Source organism: Rhipicephalus sanguineus, chromosome 10 (assembly GCF_013339695.2).
Source record: "Rhipicephalus sanguineus isolate Rsan-2018 chromosome 10, BIME_Rsan_1.4, whole genome shotgun sequence".
Lineage (NCBI taxonomy): Eukaryota > Metazoa > Arthropoda > Arachnida > Ixodida > Ixodidae > Rhipicephalus > Rhipicephalus sanguineus.
This window is the reverse complement of record NC_051185.1, coordinates 30,536,599-30,559,734: the sequence shown is the minus strand read 5'-3', so window position 1 is coordinate 30,559,734 and position 23,136 is coordinate 30,536,599. Positions and strand designations below refer to the sequence as shown.

General features: G+C 43.7%; 1 protein-coding gene across 1 annotated transcript in view; it reads right to left on the bottom strand.

Annotated features, from left to right (window-relative positions):
* Positions 1–13,672: 13,672 nt before the first annotated feature.
* LOC119407327 (uncharacterized) overlaps positions 13,673–23,136 on the bottom strand; it is a 132,740-nt gene continuing 123,276 nt past the window's right edge. The window contains exons 17-20 of the mRNA XM_037674242.2: positions 22,073–22,397; positions 19,026–19,230; positions 18,017–18,284; positions 13,673–16,446 (exon numbers count right to left, since the gene is read on the bottom strand). Of these exons, the coding sequence (XP_037530170.1) occupies positions 16,406–16,446; positions 18,017–18,284; positions 19,026–19,230; positions 22,073–22,397 (839 nt within the window). The 3' untranslated portion in view covers positions 13,673–16,405. The remainder of the gene's footprint in view (positions 16,447–18,016; positions 18,285–19,025; positions 19,231–22,072; positions 22,398–23,136) is intronic.

Below are 23,136 nucleotides of genomic sequence, written 5' to 3'. Positions count from 1 at the left end.
CACGAGAGAAGAGAGAAAGCGCTCAAATCATGCAACGGGTTTCTATAACTCGTCTCGTGCTTGGTAGATTCGAGAAATTTTCGCGAAAATCGATTCCTAAGACAATAAACTTCGATACTGAGGCCATTCGATGATTACTTAGTGAAGCAGACTGCACGTGACACGTGTAAGAAGAAGGGGCACAGGAATGAAGAGAGGGGAAGAAGCTTTAAACAGGAGTAAATGGAGGACGACACCCGTATTTCCTAAGCTACGCGCTTATGCTGTCTATTTAACACAGGATCACTACATTCGTAAAAGTTGTTCAGGGCCCCTTTTAACTACTTCCTTCAAACACAGCATCTCTGCCATTTCTCTTTGGGTACGACACTGCGACGGCTGAGGGTAGGGCTTAAACTTTTCTTACGTTCAAACCGACCATAGTAAACTATACGTTGTTGCTTGTTGGATGTGGATGCATCGTGAAACCTGTGGTGGTTTTACCATGCGTGCGTCTTGTGCTCAGCCTCGTCGAGGCATTTCTGTGCTCACCACTGAGAGACCCTTACCTGCGAGGCCTCGCACAAATACCTGGCACAGTACCGTGAAGGCGAAAGCCTTCACATATGACATCACGTCGTATCGCGAAAACGAAGACATTTTATCCTGTAGCCTTCAATTCTTTTCTCTGTAAAGCTTATCCTTCTTCATCATCACGGAGGAAGAATCGAGAGACACGACGCAAGGCAAACACGTTTACACATCACTCATTTTATTGACATCTCGACTTTTTTTGTTTGTTGTTATTTTTTTGCATTGTCTGGTAGTAAAATGCACCACAATCGCTACGCCGTTTTCAAAGTCAGAACACGTGTCTGGAAAAACAACTGACAGAAGAAAACACACTAAGAAGAAAAGCTGAGGAGTAGCCAACAGTCACCTGTTTTGAAAGGTAGTTTTGTCGACCACACAATGACGATGTCTCTTACAAGCAATGTTTAATTCGATTTCTTTTTCTCGCGCGAGTGAAACGGGTAAGCTGTGCGGTTCAGGCTTTGAGTCCCTTGATCTTACATTCCAAAGCAAGCTTCCTCCATGCGCCTGGTTATTCAAAAATACGCGAATTTTTTACGCGTATTTTATTTTAAATAATAACATTCAGAGACGCGTATTCGTTTGACTCATTCAACCAAACACCATGATTGCATATGCACTGCAACTAGTCTATTGTGTCCGTCTGATCACTTCACTGAGGAGCACCGTCTTCGGCTTGTTGAAGTAATGTGCTCTAGCAATACGCGGAATAAAAAAAAACATGTACACGAAATCCTCCAGTTAGGGGCTATATTGTAAACGGCATAGGGTGACATGTCACTTATGTGTTCAACACAAACAAGAGAACATTTCTCGCATGGAGAAAAGAAAAAAACAATCTGGCAGGGAGCGTCACGTGATTCAGCTAGCCTCGGCAAGCCAGACTCCTCTGACGTCACTCCCCCCGACCAGCACGCGGTGCCTCCTGGGAGGATTAGGCCTCCTCAGCAGACACAGGCTTTGAGACTGCGTCTGCTTCGAGACTGCGACTGCGTCTGACTAGGCTTCGAGATTGTAACAGAACGCCCCTTCCAAGTTCTTTCTTGCCTCCATGTTTTCTGGCCTCTAGTGTTCAAAGGCGAAAGCCAGGGATATCTACGCGAACGGAACGTAAAGTTTCGTTTTCAAGTCAGTGTGAACTCTTACGTTTCCTATAAAGTTGTCCAATTCCCAGTATTGATTACTTTTTCTTTGTTCGTTCTTCATCGTTAGGATGAACGTAAGACATCAGTTATCCTGGCAAACTGTGGCTTAGACCACTCAATTGCTCTTGTGTACTTGTCACCCGTTATTGCTTTTCGCGGAACCATACAGCTATACGAAAGAAAGCTAAAGCGAAATCGAACAAAACCAGCAGCTACGTATAAGCGATTAACGCTTCAAGTTTGCGGATTGTCTACGAAAGTAAAGCGGTTGAGTCTAAATGTTATCCTCCTCACGCAAACATTTGTTCCTGTTTGCAATAAAAAGGGCAGCTTCTTTGTATGTTTCCTGGGGAATATCCAGGACATACTCAAACGAACGTTATATACTCTATTAAGGAGCTTGGAACAATACGGAAAATCACTCCGTAATAAAACAATTGCACAAACAAGACACGATAGCGATGCTCGTGGTGACGTTACTCGCACCATCCTGAATGAAAAGCATGACAGTGGCCACACTTCGTTACGGAAATATATCGCACAGAAATAAAGCACGTGACCAAAGATTTCCGGTTTGAGAGGCGCGTTGTGGTGTCACTCTATTGGCTGTGCAGCGTGGCCAACGTTGACGACGTCACAGTCGACATCTGCGTTGAAACAACACGCTATACCGGCACAGCATGTTTAATTGTGAGGCGAAGAGAAATCGTTGCTCATTTAGTTTCGGTGGCTGTCCCTTACGCACAATTGTGAGAGTGTCTGTGCCTGAAACTAAACAAGTCGCAAGTTCAGCCCATGCAAACGTAGGTAAGTGATTTTTGGAGAGCACCAATTGTATATCATTCAAGTGTATACAGTCAAACATCGGTATAACAAAGGCGGATATAACGAACAATCGGCTATAGTGAAGTGAACCAAGCAGAGTCCTGCCATTATTGCAGAGCTATGAATGTACGCTTATAACGACTTTTCAAAAATAGCGAAGCCATTGCCGTGTCAGATGCGACTTCGTAATCAGGACTTTGACCGTATAACACTCAAATTTGTACAGCTGTTCAGGATACAAAGCGAGCGAACGACACCTCAGCCAATAAAATGACACCAATAACGTAATTGTACTGCCTCTCGAACGATAGCCATTTTGCAGCTCTTTGGAGCGTAAATCGTCACGTACCAAGGCTAGAAAAACAAAACAAAAATCTACGCACGTAGCCATGAGGTTTAGCAGCTTTCCAGCTAATGTCGATGCCAAACAGAATGTTGCAAATGTGTTTAACGATTTGCCGCTTGAGGTAAAGCGCGAAAATTGATGATGTCAAGCATCTTAATTGCTCGAAGCGGAAGCCAGCGACACGTGGCAAACATTGTGCCGCGCCACCTTCCGGTGGCTGCAGTAACCCACGTGATCAGCTGTTGTCACGTGACGGCGCGATACATTTCGTGCATATTACCCCGCCGGACGCATCCGGCACCGCGTTCAAAATTGAGCAATGTAGCACACGTTCCCACACTTGAAACACACAGATAAAACGAATACACGCGGCGACCTCGCCGTGAAGAAAAAAACAAACAAATATTCGAGCCTAAGGAACGTACGGACAGCGTGAACATCTGATTTTATGTTTTCGTTCTTCCTTTTTCCTTCAATTAAACGAATATTCACACTCATCACAAAAGAAACTCCACACACACGACCAATCGAAACGCCTCTAGGCGTACACACACGCGTAATATGCTTCCCAACAGACGTGAACATCAGCACTCAGACACTTAGAACAAACACGGCACACTTAACCGCGCGTGAGAAAACTCCAATACAGCGTAGAACTTGTAAGGGTTACGTTCAAGGAATCACGTGGGGTGTGGGAGGGGAAGAGTCTATATTACATGTGTGCCCGAAGCATCGAAAAGACTACAGCAACCCGCAGTCATGACGTGTGATAGAATGTGAAAGCACGCTGCGACTCTACTGGCCTTGACCGAAAAAAGAAATGATGGAGATAATCCCAGTTGTGACTTGTGCCGTCGCCCGCGATCGAGAAACTCTGGGTTGGTTGTCGATGGCAAGGCCTAGGGTAGCACTGCGGCTTTCGCGTTTCGCCGTCGTGTGGCGCTGCTAACCACACCGCCTCTGCCAACACGAACGAGCGACCGTGTTTGCCCTCTTGTTATCCAGAAACACTCGCGCGTTCACCCATTCAAGTGCATTTTGCGGAGACGTTCGTGCTTTCAGCCATTCAAGTGCATGATACTACAAACGCTACCTCCTTAGGCTACCTCCTTAGGTAGCCTAAGGAGGTAACGCTACCTCCAAACGCTACCTCCTTAGGTTCATAACTGAAGAAACTTCTGTTGAGCCGCTGAAGAAACTTCATAACTGAGTCGCCCGTCTTGTTGTTTTATGTGTTCGGCCTCGTTCAATTTGCGCCGAAAAGTTTCTTCAGTGATGAACTGATACCAGCTATCTCAAACCAATATTTTTCTGCTCAGGTGCCTTCCATATCAATGACCTCCCAGTCAGTGAACCAGAATGAATTTTGCTCATACAGTCGCTTGCCATCGGTAGTACACTCTTTTCTTAAATGTCAATAGCCGTGACATGAAGAGAAACATAAGAAAGAATCCTCAAAGAAATAGCATAAAGGTCAGGAAAAAGTGAAAATAACTGAAATTTGTCAGATTTGCTCACGAGCGCTTTACCGAAGAAATGCACAAAAATGAAGAACCTTACTTCCACTATTAGCTCGCTGTTTCATGAACCACACGTCGTCGGTACCGCCTGTGGATGTTTTAGGGATCTTCATTGTGTATTTTACAAAACAGCACCCTTCATCCGTTAGACACACACCCCTAGAGAAAAATCGCCTTGACGAGACGCACCGCTGCATTTTTATGTTCGTGCAGAAAATTGAGCGTTTTATCCTGTTACCTTTTTTTTCCATTTTTTCAAGATGCTGTGAAGAAAGCAAAAAAGCCCTCAATTTGGCTAACACTCTTCCATCTTAACGTATTACTCTCATACTTTGTAAACGACGTTGCCGTGAGAACAGGATTAGCATTCCTCGTAGAAATGAATTCCATCTAAAAGTATAGATATCGGTGCAGTGAATTTTAAGCTTGCCTATCTGTATCAAGTGAGCCACGGCGCACAGTAAAATGAAAACCCCAATCGCCACTAAAGCGACACGCGGCCGGATAAGGATACCATGAGTATCAATCATGACACTATCTACAAATATCAAATACGTGGCAAAAAAAAAGAAGGAAGAACACTCGCAACTTGGTGGCAGCAGTTTAGTATCCGCGTGCAGTATCCACCCTAGCTTATCCGCGCAAAGAAAAAAAAACAAAAAACAAGCTTGTGGTCTATCTACGCACGATGCACAACGTCGAAAGGATGAGCAATCAGAAAGAGAAGAGCAGCAAAGATAGGAAAGCACTCTCTTTCCAGTCATTGATGTCTTTGATTATAGCACGAAATACTAATGCAAATTCGTTGTGTGCATGATAAATATATGTGCGGCTGTCTGCACCAATAATGGCAGTAGTAGCAAAGCGAACGAAAGTAAAATGCTAAACATGGAAGACAGCCAGTGGCGAAGTTACAGAAAGTTGCCCAGTGAGCGAGTATGTTGTGGCGGTTCAGCTTTATATTAACGATCCAGTAGTTTCAAGCTCAAAGGCGAGAAGAGCCGATTGACTGCTTGCAAGAGCTCAGCGTGCAAAGACAATAGAGAGTCAAGTTCCTAGGCCCACATCTGTTCGAGCTAGCTTTGTAATTGATGAGACTTCTCTTGTGATATCAGTAAATTTCCATGTTTATGATTTGCAGGCTATTTTCCCAAGCACGCAATGAGCTCGCAGTAATCAGTCAATCAGGTGCAAGTAATCTTGTGTCAGCACGCATTGGTAAGCGTGTTTGACATGAAAAGCTAATAGTTCGCGATCAGTTCGCGTGGAGCGCTTGAATGCCTTGGCGATATTTCCAAAATAGCTATCCCAAGCTAAATGTAGCCTTCTGGAACAAGTACGGTCTTATTGATGAAAATGTGCCATCTAATCCTTTAGAAACGATTTGAATCATATCCACGAGGAGGATATAATTCAGTACTTCGTTCTGAACGTTCAGTACTTCGACTCTTATTTGCTAAAATTTTTTTCACACGTTATTAGAAAAACGGATTAACTGACGCCCCAGACAGCTGACGGCCCAGATACCTGGGGCGTCAAAAATACAGGTGACAGCCGGAAGTTTTTTGTAGACTGCATGTAATACTCCTTAGATATCTCTGAATCCAACATAAAATTGAATTTTAACACAAGTCAGTATCGACTATTGGCAGGCAAAGGTTTTTCTACTTTCATTTTCTTTTTTCCCCTGAAGTTCAGTTAGTTGAACCGCTACAAAGTACGCGCTTTCCGGTAAATCAACAAATAAATAAACATAGCATACTGTTCAGAAATTAAACATCTCAGTAAACCGCACACCGTAAAGTTACAAGAAAAAAAGACACGTGAGCGATGATCTCAACTACGTTCTACTCTCGCATCGCTTAAAGATAACGATAAGAATTAATCAACTAATTATAATTAAAGTATCCGCCTCCCCTGAGCACAGAGGGCAGATAAGTTTGTGAGCTTTACCTGAAGTCTTATCACAGAGTAAAAAGATGTTAATCGGCAAATATGGCTGAAGCGACTCCGAATCTTCTCTAAGACCGGCGCAAAAAATGGAAGTATAAACTGCAAGCTACGCGTACTGAGATCCTGCATGTAACGTCGTGCAAACTACGTTACAGGAAGGATTCTGCCACAGGATAAAATCCGTCTACGAGAATCAAGAATCTGCCTTGGTTGTGTGCTGACCCTGTCCTGATATTTTTTTTTTTTGGCAGTTTCGAAAATCGGAGGTGTGAGCATTTTTTTTATAACGGTGTTAACACCTTATACAAACGTTTGATGGCGTGTCAATGACGGAGGCTCACCAACGAAGAATGAAGGAACCGCCAAATAGATAGGTGCATGAGCAGACGGTCTCTCACAATTTACAAGAAGTGTGTTTTACAACGTCGACTAAGTGAAACTTCCCTTCTTTCGTAATAGAAATCCTATTACAAGATCTCATATGACATATCCAAGAGCCCATTTGATCATACGAGAACACATATTATTCATATGAAGTTCACACGGGATTACTGGATACATGCCATCCTTGTCGTAGGTCTTTCGGTAGGTAGAATATGCTGAGGGGTGAATGGGCTACAAATTATGACGCGACAGTTACTCTGTGCTGGGTTCTCACTCCATTCATGTGACTTGTGACATAACCGTAATTTTTAGACGTTTTGGCGGTGCGATAGGCTTCGAAGTAAGCATATGAGATAGAAAGTAGCGGATCCTTGTTGTAGAGGACGATGCACAATTTCAGGCGGTCGTACTCTTCACGAGGTGTCAAATATCAATCGCTCAATCAATCGATCAGTCAATGAGTACCATGTTCCCAGTTTTCGTCCCACCGAAGGGCGATCGCAACCTTACACGCTACGATTGCAAGAAGATGGCGTGGTGGGCATCAATCAATGAATCAATCAATCAGTCAATCAATCAATCAATTAGTGAATCAATGAGTAACATCTCCTGAGTTTTGTGATACCGAATGATGATCTCAATCGCACGCTGCCATTGCAAGATGACGAAGTTGGCCATTCTGTTTAGATTCGTTATTTCACGTGACACAGAGAAATCAAAAGGAACAAAAGGGTTACAGCTAGATAATTCCATACCAATAAATACGATTTGATTTATCATTAAATTTTTAGGCAAGCGATGACCTTGGAGTTTTATTGGAGAACGTCTTAGAAGCCACTGGAAGAAGGCTACGGCAAAGAAGTTAATTAACATCGATTCGAATCTGTTCGCCTCTACTTAATAAGCCTAAGAAAGGAAAGACAACGGAGGGCACTCGACACCTTGCAGACGTAGTCACCTCATTCACAGATCTTTGCACTGCCCAAGGCAGAAGGTAAGGCCTGCAGACACAGGCAAAAAATAAGGGAACCATGTAACACACACGCCAGTGTTCCATGCTATCTTGTGTTGGGTGTTACCGCTGTCGAGTGCTACTGGGGTTGTGTTTTATCTTCTGTGTGTTGTCTGGTATTGTTTTATAGGTGTTGAGTCTTATCTGGTGTTGTAGCAGAGCTGTAACGTGTGTTGTCTGGTGTTGTGCGTTGTCAGCGTCGAATGTTTTGTGTTGTGTTTTATCGGTGCTGCGCGTGTTGTCCGGTTCTTTGTGTCTGTGTCTGAACGAAATATCTTCTTTCACGATGAATCCCTACCAACTATCTCAAATTTCTCTCATCCTAACCTTCATGCTGGTTTCGCGACTAGCCAGCCGGCTCAAAGAACAACCATGGTGGGGAAATGAGGATGAGAGTAGATACACGACGCGTCCACAGACATTACACGAACGATGTGAAATCGGGGTTTGTTTTCTTACAACGGATACACGATTGATGAAAACGTTTTAAGCATAAACGTTTTAAGCTTCGACTGTAGTCTCAGTTTGACGTCTGGCCACGTGAGCCCTGACGCACGCCGCAAACCGGCACGCTGAGTGGTTCGCGTGGAAATGAAAACTTGTGACCTGAATACGTGTGTGTAAGTGTTGGAACGTCTTTTTTTGTTTGTTTGTTTGTTTTTCTAGCAGTACAGCCCTACTGATACTACGTGTGCGATTAGGAAGCGTTGGTTATACGCACGTGGGGTAAGAAACGCTAAGCACAGACATCTACACACTTACAATGCGGAGTAGAAAGTGACGTTTCGCAGTAGGTAATTAAAGATGAGCGATGTTGGTCAATACAAAGCGCGCCATCATGACCATTAGACCTTGCGGTAAGAAGTTTGTTGCTTGTTCCATAACACTGCCATTACATGGGCCAGTATCGCCAAAACGTCTTACGATAAAAATGTTTCGCAAGATAATATTACAGCCAATCACAATGCGGGACATATAATTAGTGAAGCCGGGTGACCAATGAGAAAACGCAATTGCAAAAGAAGTTTTGTGAATTCTGGCCCATGGTTTTTTAAAAAAAACTGTCTCGTGCTTCGTTAAGGTCTAGTTAAGAAGAAACCAGGGTCAGATGTGTATTGTCTAATGTGTGAATGGGTAACATAAGTTCCACCAAAACATTGTTTTGTTTTTTTCTCCGACGTAGTTAAGTAGCCCTGCTATTCAACAACAGTCAACGTACGGTACCCGCTACAGCTGGTACACATATTTCTGATACACTTACACCAATTTTATTATTCCTTACGGCGACGAACCACTGAAACCTTGCGGAACGGGCTCAAGGTATTCTGTGCAATTGTCCGAAATAATTTCGCACAAGATTATTCAATTCCGCTTTGGTTTGGAAAATGGAATTTCGTTATATAACATGATTTTATCAGCGTGATTGGTGTAGAATGTATTTGTTAAAAAGAATGAATGGTAATTCTGTCCTTTGAGTATCGATCCAAACTTTTCGACACGAAGGAAAGTCAGGCGTGTGAACAAGTACTCAAGATAAATGAACGAGGCCACACAAATGGCGTTTACGTTGTCTGATAGATAAGTTCAGCGCCCGTGCTTCGTCAAATTATCGGATCATTTATGAATAAAGTGGCAATACACTAGCATTCTAATGAGTAACTCTACGGATGTATTGAAAAGCATAATTGCTGAATTTGACAGATAAAGCAAAACAGTAGGCCTGATTAATACGCAGAAAACTAATGTTCAGCAGTCTTGCAAGAGAACAACGGTTTGCTATAAGTAGCGGGTCAACATTTCGATAACCAATGCATAAGTATGTTTCAATTAGTGCGGCAGCTTGAAGTTTATAGAAATAATTTTAATGTATAGTTTAAGAAATGTATCTTAATAGAGTGTTTGTATAATGTGCTACCTGTAATCGTTTACTTGTATTTCCTGCATTGTAAATCATGTACATGCATGCCGAACGCAATAAGAGCTAGACCCTCGGTCATCTCCCACAGCCTTTGGATCTTGCACATCCTTCTGTACAATACACAAATAAATTAATTAATAAATAAACTTCAAACTTCTGTGGCTTTGGTGCATTAGGTATAATCTGTGCATCGTGGCCAAGAGATCGAGAACTTGAACTTTGTTTAGTCAAACTCCCTATCTAGCTTTTTTGTTGCAGTGTAAGTGCTCACTGAATTTCTCTAAAACACGTGAAGAAAGGGTACATGATACATTTTTACGCATTCCCCAGACTTTCTTTCCAGTTACGATTTGAATGTGAGCTGTCTTCCTCGCATATGCGCACGCATAGAGTTCTGAAATCACCAAGCTCTGTTGGTCATGAAGAGGTGCTTTGTCAGATGATGCACAGCTGTTTGAAAGTGTCACGCAGTATGTTTGAGGGTCCCTTCAGACATTGTTCTAAATCTACCCGTACATGAACACGCGAACGGGTCATCCACCAAGGTAGCACACACAAGCTCATCAGTCATACTCGCATTCGCAGGCTCCAGCACGTTTCTATGCCTTGTATGAACAGGTACCTTTCCCAACACAAATAAAGCAGAATTATGTTACGTATTGTTTGGTTTGAAACTGTGATTTCTTTCTTCCTGCATTCCAATGTACAGACACCGAATTTCAACAATTTTAAAACACGCGCACTCACACAAGAGTTCTGAAGAGTAGCATAAAAAAGGATTGTTTAAAGAATATGGCATAGCAAACCTGTGCAATTTGGAGTCACTGGAAAAGATCCCATGGTCAACTACAGGGGACACCTGTACTCCATTGACTTTTTGAGAGGGTACATAGCATCAGTACTAAATGAACGCTTGCACAAAGGATTTTTGTTTGAAATCTGTGACTCGTTTTTCAAGAAGAAAATCAATGTTCGTCTTGATTCCTTTCAGCTGAGATTTAGCAAAAACTAACATATGCATGTGATGACATATCAGTGCTGAATAATTAGGACATCCTGGAAATTGTTAACTGCAGTGTGTAACAGTGATGCACAAAACTCCCATACTGAAGCGCGACATCGTTTCTTTTTTGCTAGTATAACAACTGCTATGAGCAATTTCTCGTGATATCCGCACCATGTCGCTGCAAACATGGCCAGTAAAGGTAATGTTGACTGTGATGCAAATGTTCGAATCAAAATTACACCAGTATGACACGAAACGTAGATGCTGGAAATGAAAGTACATGCATCAATTTACCCTACAATTTTGTGTTTCAATCCGTGAGTATCTTACATGTGTAGAGGCACCTGAACATGTGCTCTTATGTACGCGAACACGCAGTGCAATGAGTGGCTCATTTCACATTGTTACTACGTTCTATTTCAAGATCCTAAACCAGTGACTAACACCAAATCCCACATCCTCAATTCTTGCTATAACATTTTCCTTTACGTGTTCCGGTTTCCCAGATTCGCCAAAACCTAGTACAATTTTGCTTCCGCGGTAAGCAGCTAACACTCAGAAAGCCAGGTCAGCCTTGAGCAAATTTGGAACAATTCGAAAGACAACACATGAAAATACTACCGCTGCAAAAGCTCAATATAACGAAAAGTAAGTATGCATGAACGAGTGGTACTAGGGTCTGTTTTTCGTACCCAAAGCAGGTTTTGTGAACTTCAGCTCATTTCTCACGGAGAAATCATTTATGTGCAGGTGCTTTTGAAAGTACAGCAGAGGTGGTATGTTCCAGCTAGTAAACAAAAATGAACTGCTTCGGTCCAAGTGGCGGCTAGATGCACGACATGAAGCGGCAGTGCATGCAAAATGTGCGAAGATTTAAGCGCGAACAGTATGAGCAAATAGTGGAACCACAGGTAGCGCAAGAGACAGGGGAGTAATGCAGAAAAAACGTGCGGAGCAGAGTTTGCATTTACTCTCTTGTTGTTCAATGCGGTACAGCTCACCTGCCAGGTAAGACCAATTAGTCCAAATTTACGTTTTAGGAAACAGTGTTAAAACGTAAATGCTACTAGAAATCCAGTAAATATGACTAAAGAATCTCGTACAACAGTACAACTAGCACTGCAGTTATCCCACAGGTACGGTAAAAGTGAGCTTCTGAGCAGTTGTACGGAAATATTGAATGGCTAAGTTTTGTCGCATCCCTGCCAATATATTCAAGAAGTCTCTAAACACAATAGGCAAATTACCCAATCAGCAAATGAGCTTAAATTGGTAGGCAACCACTTCGTGCTCTATTTGAATATCCTTTGCCTAAGAAGGTAATTTGTAATCCAAAAAACTTAGACGAGAAATTATTTTTTTAAGTTGACATCGCAAGCAATGTATCGATAATACTGGTACCGCTATTTCAATTTCAATGTATCTTAATCATTTTATCCACAGCGAGAGGAGCTCTCAGATTGAGACTGGAGCAGGACGCCGACATTAATCGTTTGATAGACAGTTAACCCATTTTGAACACTGAACTCCGACGTTTGCTTTTAATTTTGATCCGTAGATCAACCGTGAGTGGATCTGCTTCAGCTTTAGTGAACTGTGTTGCACCTAAAGAACATAGAAAAGACAAACAGCAACCAAAGGTGCAAAATAAAGCAGAAGATGAAAAATTACAACATAAGCTAAGCATGCATGAAGAGAAGAGATGGAAGAAGCAGCAACTGCAGTAAAAAGCGCAGTGCAGCCATCCTATGATGGTGTGCTAGACAAATTGATGATTCTAGCAAACACATTGACCCCATAGGTTTCAGAATATTTGGCTTCATTCTGATTGCCCGAGATCAACTTTCAGTGATAAGGCCACGGCTATCAAAGACAGTGAAGTGGGTTGACCCTATGACAATTTGGCCACTTGAGGTTCTTTAATGTACAGCACATATCACCTGAAAATTCCTGCATTCCGACGCTCATAAGAATGTGGTACTTTTTGAGTGAAGCATACAAGCACCAGCCATCCTGTAGAAGTTAGTGTTCAGCGTCTGACCAACACTCTGTTTTACATCTGTACTAAACTGTCAATAAAAAAATTATTTCTAAAGACTCAGAGTCTGCAAAAGCTTTTTACTGGAAGTCTTACATTGTTAGAATCACTACCACTGACACATTATGACACAGATTTGTCCTTCAGCACCAATATATTTTACGTATATATTTCTTGTGATATCTCTCCACTGGTTTCTAAAAGATGAATAACTTTTTTTACTTGAGGGATGAATGTGCAAATAGCTGTGGAAGAGTGCAGTGATGTGTTAATCAGACAGAGTGATATAGAAAATAATCCAGTAATCCAAGTCTTGCTTTAGCTAAGGAAAATCAGCAAAAGTTAAGTTAAACTTGTACCTTGTTTGTACACCGCGGAATGAGATATAATGTAGTTTTGTGTCATGTGTGACAAGTGCACGCAAGTGTTATACGCAATTTAAGTCGTACCACGTTCTAGCAGAATTCTAGCAAGCCAAATAGATATAGAATCTAGACTGTCCATGCATTCATCAGATGAAGCCCACTTACAAAAGAGAATGGATTTGTGACAGTATTTCTTTTTGGTACAAGAAACCATTCTTAAAGGAAAAGTTTGCCAAAGTTAGAGTTGTGTCTCAACATATCACTAAAGTTTGCTTATTTTTGGCGCCAGTTTTATGCATGAAAATAAGGTAGTACTTTGACATCACCCTTTGGCAAAGAGACAATTCCATACTGGCTAGGATTCTCAATATCCGAGTATTTCCATTATAAACACATGTCCAAAATGCTTGTCAAGATTGCAGCATTGCTAAAACAAAAAAGGCAATGCACAAATACCATACTTCATAAGTGCAGCTGAGACACCTTTTTTATATCTGCCACTTGCGCAGCTCTGTGAGATATGCTAATGAGTGCGCATATTATGTTGACGCAAGCGCATAGCAAAGAAGACACACAGACACGCCTCATTCTCTAAAGAGGTAGGTTTTTGTATTTAATGAAATCTCAAAACGTTTGACAGGTCATGAGGAAAGCTTCATGCTCAAGTGGTCCAGCAAGAGATAAGCTCCCAGTAACTTGCATTTTTCGATACAGTGTCTATGGCACTAAGACAACTCTAGTTTGCAGAAGTTCTTTGCTATATCCGCCACTCTGTCCCTACAACCCCGCTTTTCCAGGGCGGTCGCGTTGCATCTTTCATGCAGAGATGACCGCCTGTAAGCTTATAGAGAAAGCCTTGTTCATCTGAGCGCAAGAGTCAAAAATGGAGCATGTGATGTAGCATAACATTTTACACATGATTGGCCACATTGGCCATTTTATGCAAAATTGGCGCAATGGGCCAGTTTACACATTATTGGCCTTTTCACCTAAATACAGAAAACATTGTTCATGCGAAAAGAGCTGAAATCGGTCATGTCATTTAGCAGGGCACTTTACGCGTCATTGGCCTAATGGGCCATACTACACGATTGGTCTTTTCACCTGAATAGAGAAAGCGTTGTTCATGTGAGCCCAATGGCCAAAATTGGGGCATGTGATGTAGTGGTACACTTTATACACGATCTGTGTGATTGGCCTTTTCACCTGAAGTAAGAGGGCATATGTGCATCTTCTAGAAGTGACCTTTATGTTAGCAGATTTCCTTCACCTGAAACGACACCGATAGTCGTATCAACGTCATCGGCAGCTTAAAAAGTCCGAAAGAAACTTGGTGATTCTGCAGGAAAACTTGCGCACAAAGTTTTCGTGACCCGTTAACCCATACCTTCTATAAAGGAGCTGCTTCGGGCATCCCAGAATACTCAAAAAGACACACACATCATAACGTAAGAATGCACCAACTGAAGTGAACACAATATGAGAACAGTGGTGAAAGAACAAAAAAGGTAATAATTAAACCACGAAATGGGAAACAAAACTTAAAACACATAAACACACACAAAAAGAAATAAGAAGAGCTTGAATAATGGTATTGTGAAACATAGTGGACCAAGGACCATTTTGCAGAGCTTTTCAACACTCATGCATGTTAGACTTTGAGCAAACGGGGAAAATTCGATGCAATGTATCTGAATCCAGAAGAGATGCAACATAGTACCAGTTGTGTTGGCGATGATAGATCGGCGATACTACAGCGAAAGTTTTTTACAGATTCAGCATGCCAAAAATTGTAGCCACAGACTACCCCTCGTACTAAATCATCAATGCGGAGCACTGTTTTAGAATTTGTAGCTTGCTCCTCCGTAACACAGAAAAACTCATAGACGACATTAGCATAACACCCTGCAAATTTGCTCTTGTGTTTTTTTTTTCTGTGTTTTCCTTTTACGTAGTGCGATTAAGCACTCGATTTGATCAGCCCACTAAACACCTCGTCTCACAAGGTTTTTATCGCGATGCAGAAGTATGAAGATTTAAATTTGATGGCTGAAGCTCAGGTACTCGTCTCTGCACAAATCATGAATTATGAGAATGAAAAACAAACATCACTGATCAATAACTAAGGTGGGATGTGCTTATTCCTCTGGCGTAAAATAAGTGCAACTGTTACTTGTGTTCCTAGAATTACGTGACCCCATGCTCAAAAAGTTACGATGTGCATTGTAAAACGAAAAGCTAGCAGGCAAAGCCAGACGCGCTGAATCGCTTGCCGCGCAAAAATCCGCATCGTAGCATTTCGGCTGGAGCGCAACAACCGTCTCATTCTAAGAAGCGGAAAACAAAATATTTTGAAATAAAGTGCGCAGGTAACGATCCCCCCCAAATCTAGCACATTGACACACCCTGTTGATCTTAATGAAAAAGAAAAAAAACTTTTAAATCAGGTCACACGACACCACGTGCTGAAGGTCACTATTCAAACACACCAATACACGTGTTAAAACTGGACGTCACAACTGGTCACACACTCTGGATACAAGAGGAAGGAAGACGTGCAAGCACACTCCAGAAAGAAAAACACATACTGTAAGGAGGATGTGAACTATCTCGAAAGACGAAAGGAAGTTAAAAAACACAAACGATCGGGACGTTACGACAGTCGAAATCCAGTCTCTTGTCTGATATGGCGTCACAAACAAAACACGATGAAAATTAGAACACAGACCACTGCACGCCCGACGGTTAGTAGTCGGCGTCACGGGTTAGGACACACAGTCGAGGTCGGACCGTGGCATGCGGCGACTCCGGATGTCGCGAACGGGTCGCGAGTCCACTGCGGCAGCTACTCCGCGCACTGTTCCGAGCTTGCCACTGACGACGATCCGAGCATCACACACTAGTAGTAGTAGAACGATTAACTGGGCTTGGTTGATTGGTTGCAGTGAAATCCCTCTCGTGGCAAGAACGCGTCTTCGAAGAAGACTTGGCTAGTCGCTTGACTTGGCTAGTCGCTTGGCTTGGCGGCGGCAGTGGCGGCGACGCGCGTTGTTCCCGCGCTTGCATAGTTTTTGTACTGCCACGTGACAGCACGCCAGGGATGTGGCGCTCTTTCGGATGTGTTTTTTTCATTGTTCGGCAGTGTGTTGCTGCTCATGTGTATATATGTATATATATGTATATTGTTTTTTTTTGTTTCGTGTTCCTACGTGATGCGGATGACTCGTTTGTAAAAGGTGCGGGCATGAAGGTTGTTTTTGCCACATGAATTAGCTTGGCTGTTCTTTCCTTCCTCCTGCAAGGATTGGTGCGGCGTGGCCTTAGTCACCCCCGCCACCATCGTCGCAGCAGTAGAGCTCTCCTGTTTTAGCCACGAAAGAAAAGACAGCACATGTATGGTTAGAAATGTTGATGTAATTTCGTTGTGCGTATGCACAAATATTAACCCTGATGGCAAAGGGATGGCAGGGTGTCAAATGGATGCAAAAGTGGGTTACTACCCTACATGGAAAGAAGCACCTAACTGCTGTATGGCTTGAAAGCAAGCAGATATTAACTTAACACTCACGAGCTGTATGCAATGACAGATGAACCACATAGAGTAACGGTTGGTTAAAAAAAATGGAATGCTAACCAACGAGAATAATCACTTGCAGTTTGCAATGCGTAGAAAACAGAGCGAATGTAGCCAGTGCAAACATCAGCAGGAAGCCAGACACTGATAAGCAAAATGCAAGTCACAACACCACACCAATAATTAGAAATACTAACTGTAATGCTTTAAGGCTGCACTGCTCTTCAACAAAACGTTTCAAGGCAATGTTTTCTACAGCACTGAAACCACGTCGAAAGAAACCCGCATCTTTATTATGAAAGCAGACCGCTAGTACTGTAGGAAGCCTACGTGGCTAATGGAAATGCCAGTTTTTAATGAGGTGAAGCTCCTCTGCCCTTCAACAAACCTTCACCGGAGGCAGTGCTGCCGCAAAACCAGATTCAAATCCACATCGCACTTGAGTTGTCTCAAAACATTTAAGCTGGGAGCCTCATCAAGAAGCATAGCATTTGGACCATGCAGCGTAAATTTGTCAATGGACGCTTGAAACAACGATTGAAGAGCAGCAGTTGGTGCATTACACATGTCACCAGTGTGTCAGGAGAGTAGTATGTCAGCTGTTGTTGTACGAAAAGAGCCCTCAGAGTTTTACAACATTCTTGTGTCTTGGTCAGCCGACTACTAAGCTGTTGTTATATAGCAAAACCCATCAGCTTTTTCATAAGTTTATAACATGACTCCTTGAGTCACATAGCTCAGCTGTTCTTATATGAGAAAATCTATCAGCTTTTTCATAAGTCCCTAGCATAACTCCTCGAGTCATATGGCTCAGTTGATTACTCAGCTGCTGTTATATGAGAAAATTCATCAGCTTTTCCATAAGTGCATAACTCCTCAAGTCATATGGCTCAACTGACTATATAGCTGTTGTTATAAACCCTTCAGCAAACCCTTCAATTTTTATAAGAGTATAAAACAACTCCTCAAGTTATAAGGATCAGCTGTCTACTGAGCTGCTACGTGAGAAAACCTTTTAGATTTTTCATAAGCCCATAACTCCTTGAGCCATAAGGATCAGCTGTCTACTCAGCTGTTGTATGATAAAACGTTTTGTGTTTTTCATAGGTGCATAACATAACTCCTTGAGTGATATGGCTCAGCTGACTACACAGCTGTTATATAAGAAATCCTATCAGCTTTTTTTTATAAGTTTATAACCCAACTCCTCGATTCATACGGCAGCTGCTGTTATATGAGAAAACCCCTGAGTCTTTTTCATAGGTGAAGAAAATAACTCATTGAGTCGTAAGGAGTGTAGACCATAACACCTCGAGTGATACGACAGGAAAGGCATGCAGAGCACGTCTCAACCCACCCGAACTAAAAGAGAAGAGGGAGAACTCCTGCGGGAAGGAGCCCCTGCGTTGGCTGCTGAACACGCTGCCAGCGGCCGACGAGCACGTCGACTGGACGCTGGTCGACTCGAGGGAGCAGGCCTGCCGCTGAAGCTTGAAGCGACCGGCCACCGACACCGGCTGAGGCGGCGCGCCGCTGGGCGACCAGTCCGAGCCAAGCAAGGTGCGCGAACGCCACAGGCCACTCAGCAGTTCCAGACCACCGCCCGAGCCACGCCGAGGAAGGTTCTGAGCGAGGAAACAGTTATTCGGACATGTGTAGCGTAGTGGCGGAATCTTGTTGTGTAAGCCAGGGAAATGACTGAATGTGTTTTAATGCAGTGTAAGGTTCTTTAGGTGTATTCAAACGCGATGCACGACTAAGGTTATATTCAATCCTCAAGAACAGGAGTTCGGGAGTTATATCCGAAATCTTAACACAATAACAGATGGGACGTGTCACCAAGACAGAGAGATCATAAGAGTAAATATAGTATGCGCAAAGATGATATGAGCAAATATGTTAAGACGACTATGATGTCATCATGCCGTCATAGTGACCTCACATAACGAGACGTCCTCACATGACATCGTCGCGTGGTCGAAAGTAGGCCGATCCCGGACGCACGTGAGATACAGGAAGCTTGCGAAGCATCCGATCCCGCCGGCAGTGCAAAACGACGCTAGGTGCAGAAAGCTTTCGGGAGCGGGGAAATCAATGCAATCAAATGAGAAGAAAATGATGACTGCTTTCTCCTTCGAGTCATCTTAATCTTAGAAGAATGCATAAAGGACCCTGTGACTCCTTTTTTTTCTTATAAAATGCCTGCAAGTGTCAAAAAAAGGCTGCAAACTGCCATCTTGTTGACTCCTTATCTCACGTTGCTCAGCTTTGCATAAGGAATGTGCCAACACAGAGTGATACGGCATCCAAGATCGCGCTAACGAACACTCTCCTAGTAAATGACGTAACAGAGACCATTTTATCACCTGCAATGCGTGCAGTGCGCCGTAGGGACCGATGAGGGCGCTCAGTATCTCGCCTGTCGAACCACGCCTCCTCGTGGTGTCCAACGCATCGCTGGCACCTCCGGTTCTCGAGACCACCCTTCGACTGCCTTGCTGCTGCGGCTTCTCCGCAGTGCACACCATGAGCGGCAGGGGCACGTCAGCTGGCAGCGACCCCCGACGTCGTCTAAAAAGAGAGAAAGAAAAAGGTTGGTTGCGGACAAGGAAAACTTTCGGCGCAGAGGCGACAAACAGCGTGACGTGCACTGCATCAGTTTGAACGTGTGAACATCTGTCACTATGCTGATTAATTGCATGACTAGCAGTAATGGAACGAATGCAACAACTTTTAAGGCGAAAGCCTTGGATGCCCCATCAAGCGCGAAAAACTCCCCGTCGGCGGCGTCGAGTGATGCAAAAAATCACCATCACGTGATGACGTCCTCGGGACATAACAATTCGCCAAGATTTGAGACGCCCTCATGAAGTCATGACTTCACGTAACGTGACGTCACATGATGACGTCATCACATGACATCGTCGTTTGGTCAAAGGTGGGCTTATTAGTGAGGCAGTGCAAAACCAGGTGAGGTGCACAAAGCTTTCGGAAGGGGGCGGCGGAGTATCAATACATCGAGTGAGAGGAAAAAGAAGATAAATATGGCTTTCGCCTTCGAGTCGTCTTAGGCGAACGTGTAAGAAACCCTGTGAGTTTTTTAAAGCAGTTTTGCATAAGTTCTCTTATGCGTTGCTTTCGTCATGTAATCCACTGTCCTAGAACTAAACGCACAGATTTAAGCACACAGCGAGAAAGGTGCGTCTGCGACCTAGATACTTGTCCGCGCATGTTCGCTGCACTTCGGAAGGAGATCGCATGCAGAAAAGCACTCTTTACAGGAACGTAACGTCAAGAATACGCTATTGGTGTCAATTACTGCCCGACAATATACAAGCGCGCTGTCTTCGTCCTCCCGATACCGATCGGAATATGCAGAAACTGCGAAGCATATAGTCTTCGGTCTCTCAACAATATTTCACCGACTTCCGTTGCCTAGGCGAAGGCGCACGCGTGAAAAAACACATGCCCACGCAAGTTTTCGTTGCAAAAAAGCACGCGTTATAGCAAGTTAGTTGCAGGAATACGTTACTGGCGCCGAGCATTACCTGGCAACCAGAAAGGTGAGTGACCGTCTTACAGTTATTTATCGGGATGCGCTAACAACTGCGGAGCATATAGTCATCGGACTCTTAATAGCATTTCGTCGACTGCCGTTATCAAGCGAAGGCGCACGCGTGAGAACATACCTACCCACGCAAGTTTGCTTTGCCACCCTAATAGCATATATGCAAAGAAGTACGCTTTACAGGAACGCAGTTGCAAGAATACGCTATAGGGGCCTAGCATCGTCTGGCCACAAGAATATGTCTCCGTCTTCCAGTTATCTATAGGGATAGGCAAGCGACTGGAGAGAAAAGAGTCGTTGTTCTGCCAACGTAGGTGCACCGACTCCAGTTGCTTCGGCAAAGGGGCGCGCACGAAACCGATGCCTGCCCACGCATGTCTGCTAGGCATTCCTAACACACTGAGTGCAAAGGACCATGCTTCGCAGGAATGCTGTTGGGAGGAAACACTTTCCGGTTTAAAGTACAGCCGTACAACCATCAGAATCTCCGCCAGCCAATTTTCTTCTGCTTAGAGCGTTCAACTTTAATTTTTTACAATCTTCTTTGCAACGCTCCCGTTGCTTCTACAAAAAAAAGAGAAAAATCTCCAAGTAGGAATTCTTCAATTGTTGGTGAACATTGTTGCCGCTTCTGTCATAGCACATTAAAACAAGAGCGTTCAGTCCCTTAACGTGTTTTCCCCAAGGCTGATGGCCCCCTGAAGCAATTTTTCTCGTTGGAGCACAGTGCTCTTTCCTCTAGTATTCTGTCCTGTCATATCGTAAAATAGCCTATTATTATACTATCCTATCATAAATTTCGATATCATATATCTTAAGCCAACCAATCCTTCACTACTGTATCCTGTCCTTTCCCACCATGTAATATCATATTCTATCTTATGGTGTCGTATCCAATTATATTCTATCCTTTCGTATGAGGAGCATAGCCAGAAATATCTTTCACGGAGCGGGGGGTGGGGGGGTTTTACACCACCCTTTCTGTGTGTTTGTACGTGCGTGTATATGTGTGTGTTTAATATACACATGCGAAAGTGAAAATTTTCGGGGGGGCGAGAGTTCAATTCCCCCCTCCCTGGCTATGCCAATGTATCGTATCATATTGTATCCTTTCCTATCCTACCATGTCCTATCGTATCCTTGCTTTCTATCCTATTCTAACATATCCTTTCTTATTATGTGCCGACAGCTCATATCATGTCCTGCCCTATCCAATCCCATTCTATCCAGTTCGATCTCGTTATACCATATCATAAACTACCCCATCCTATTCAAACCTATGCTATACTATATAGTCCTATCCTATCATATCGCACCCTATCATATCCTAACCTACTCTAACCTGTCCTATTATATCCTTTCCTCTCCTGGCCTGTCCCATCTTATACTATGTAAACATATCCCATTTTATCCTACCCTATATCACACTCTATCCTAACCCAACCTAACCTGTCCTATCATATCTTTTCCTCTCTTGGCCTGTCCTATCCTATACTACCATATCCAATTTTATCCTACCCAATCATATCCCACCCTATCCTATCTTAACCTGTCCTATTATATGATTTCCTCTCCTGACCTGTCCTCTCTTATCTAATCCCCTTTTATCTCCTTTTATCCTACCCTATCATATCTCACTATATCGTAACCTAACCTTACCTAACCTGTTCTTACCTATCCTTTCCTCTCCTGGCCCGTCCTATCTTATCTAACGCTACCATATCCCATTTTACCCTACCCTATCATATCTCACCCTATCCTATACTAACCTAACCTAACCTAACTTGTCCTATGATATACTTTGCTGTCCTGGCCTGTCCTACCCTATCCCATCCTATCCGTTACCTGAGCGATCCGGGCGACGCGGCTGCCGGCGCCGGGACGAAAGGCAGAAACAGGTCGCGTGTCTCGTCCTCGTCCCTCGAGCTGATGCTGGAGTGCCTGCGCGGGTGCTGCTGTGGCGGGGGGGCGCAGCTTCCGCGGCGCGTGCTGCACGCCGTGGAGGTGGCGCACGACCCGCCGCCGTCCTCGGACTCGGACGACGGCGCCACGGGCTCCAGGAATCCGATGCTGTGGCGCCGGATGAGCTCGCGCTGCACGGGCCGCCGAGCCAGCGCCGCGGCCGGAGCCGACGCAGCGGCCAGCCGCACCAGCTCCGAGCGACTCAGATCTGCGCGGAGGCGGCAACAAGAGTGAAAAGCTTAGAGCGGTGTTTTAAGCCAAAAAAGTCTTATATGTCTCACGAGTCGGGAAGTTTTCGAGATTTGGCCAGAGCTGCTTCCCGCGTTGTTGCTAGACCTTTACGTTCGCAGTTGATTGCAACCCACCGCCGCCAATGTACGTATTTCCTTACGAATTTATTTCGGTTTATACACGATTTAAACAGCTGAGCTGTTTAAGCTCGGCAAACCCCCGGTTTGCGTTTGCGACAGCTATCATCATCATGCCAACGCGCTCTCTCTTCGTCCTCTTCTTCGTTCCCCGAACACGGGCGCCCGGCACGCGCTCTCCCGCTGTGCTGATTCTTTCGGCATGGGATGCAATAACTCGGATGGGCAAGATAACGAGCGCAGAAGGAGAGAAAGAAAAATATAGAAGTAAAGACATACAAAGGTAAGAAAGAGAAATATATATATATATATAGAAAGACAAAGAAATAAGACAGAGAGACATAGAAACAGATCAAAAAAGAAAAAAGAACGGAGATCAAGACAGACAGAAAAACAAAGACAGACACTGAAAGGATTAGATATAGAGATAAAGAACGAAATATAAAGAAGCGAGAGACAAAATAAAGAGAAAGACAGAGAGAATGAATGGCTGAAAGCGAAAGAAAGAGGAAAATAAAGGGAAACAAGGAAGCCCGCCCACCTCGGCTGTTTGCTCCAGCCTTGCACCAGCCTTGCACC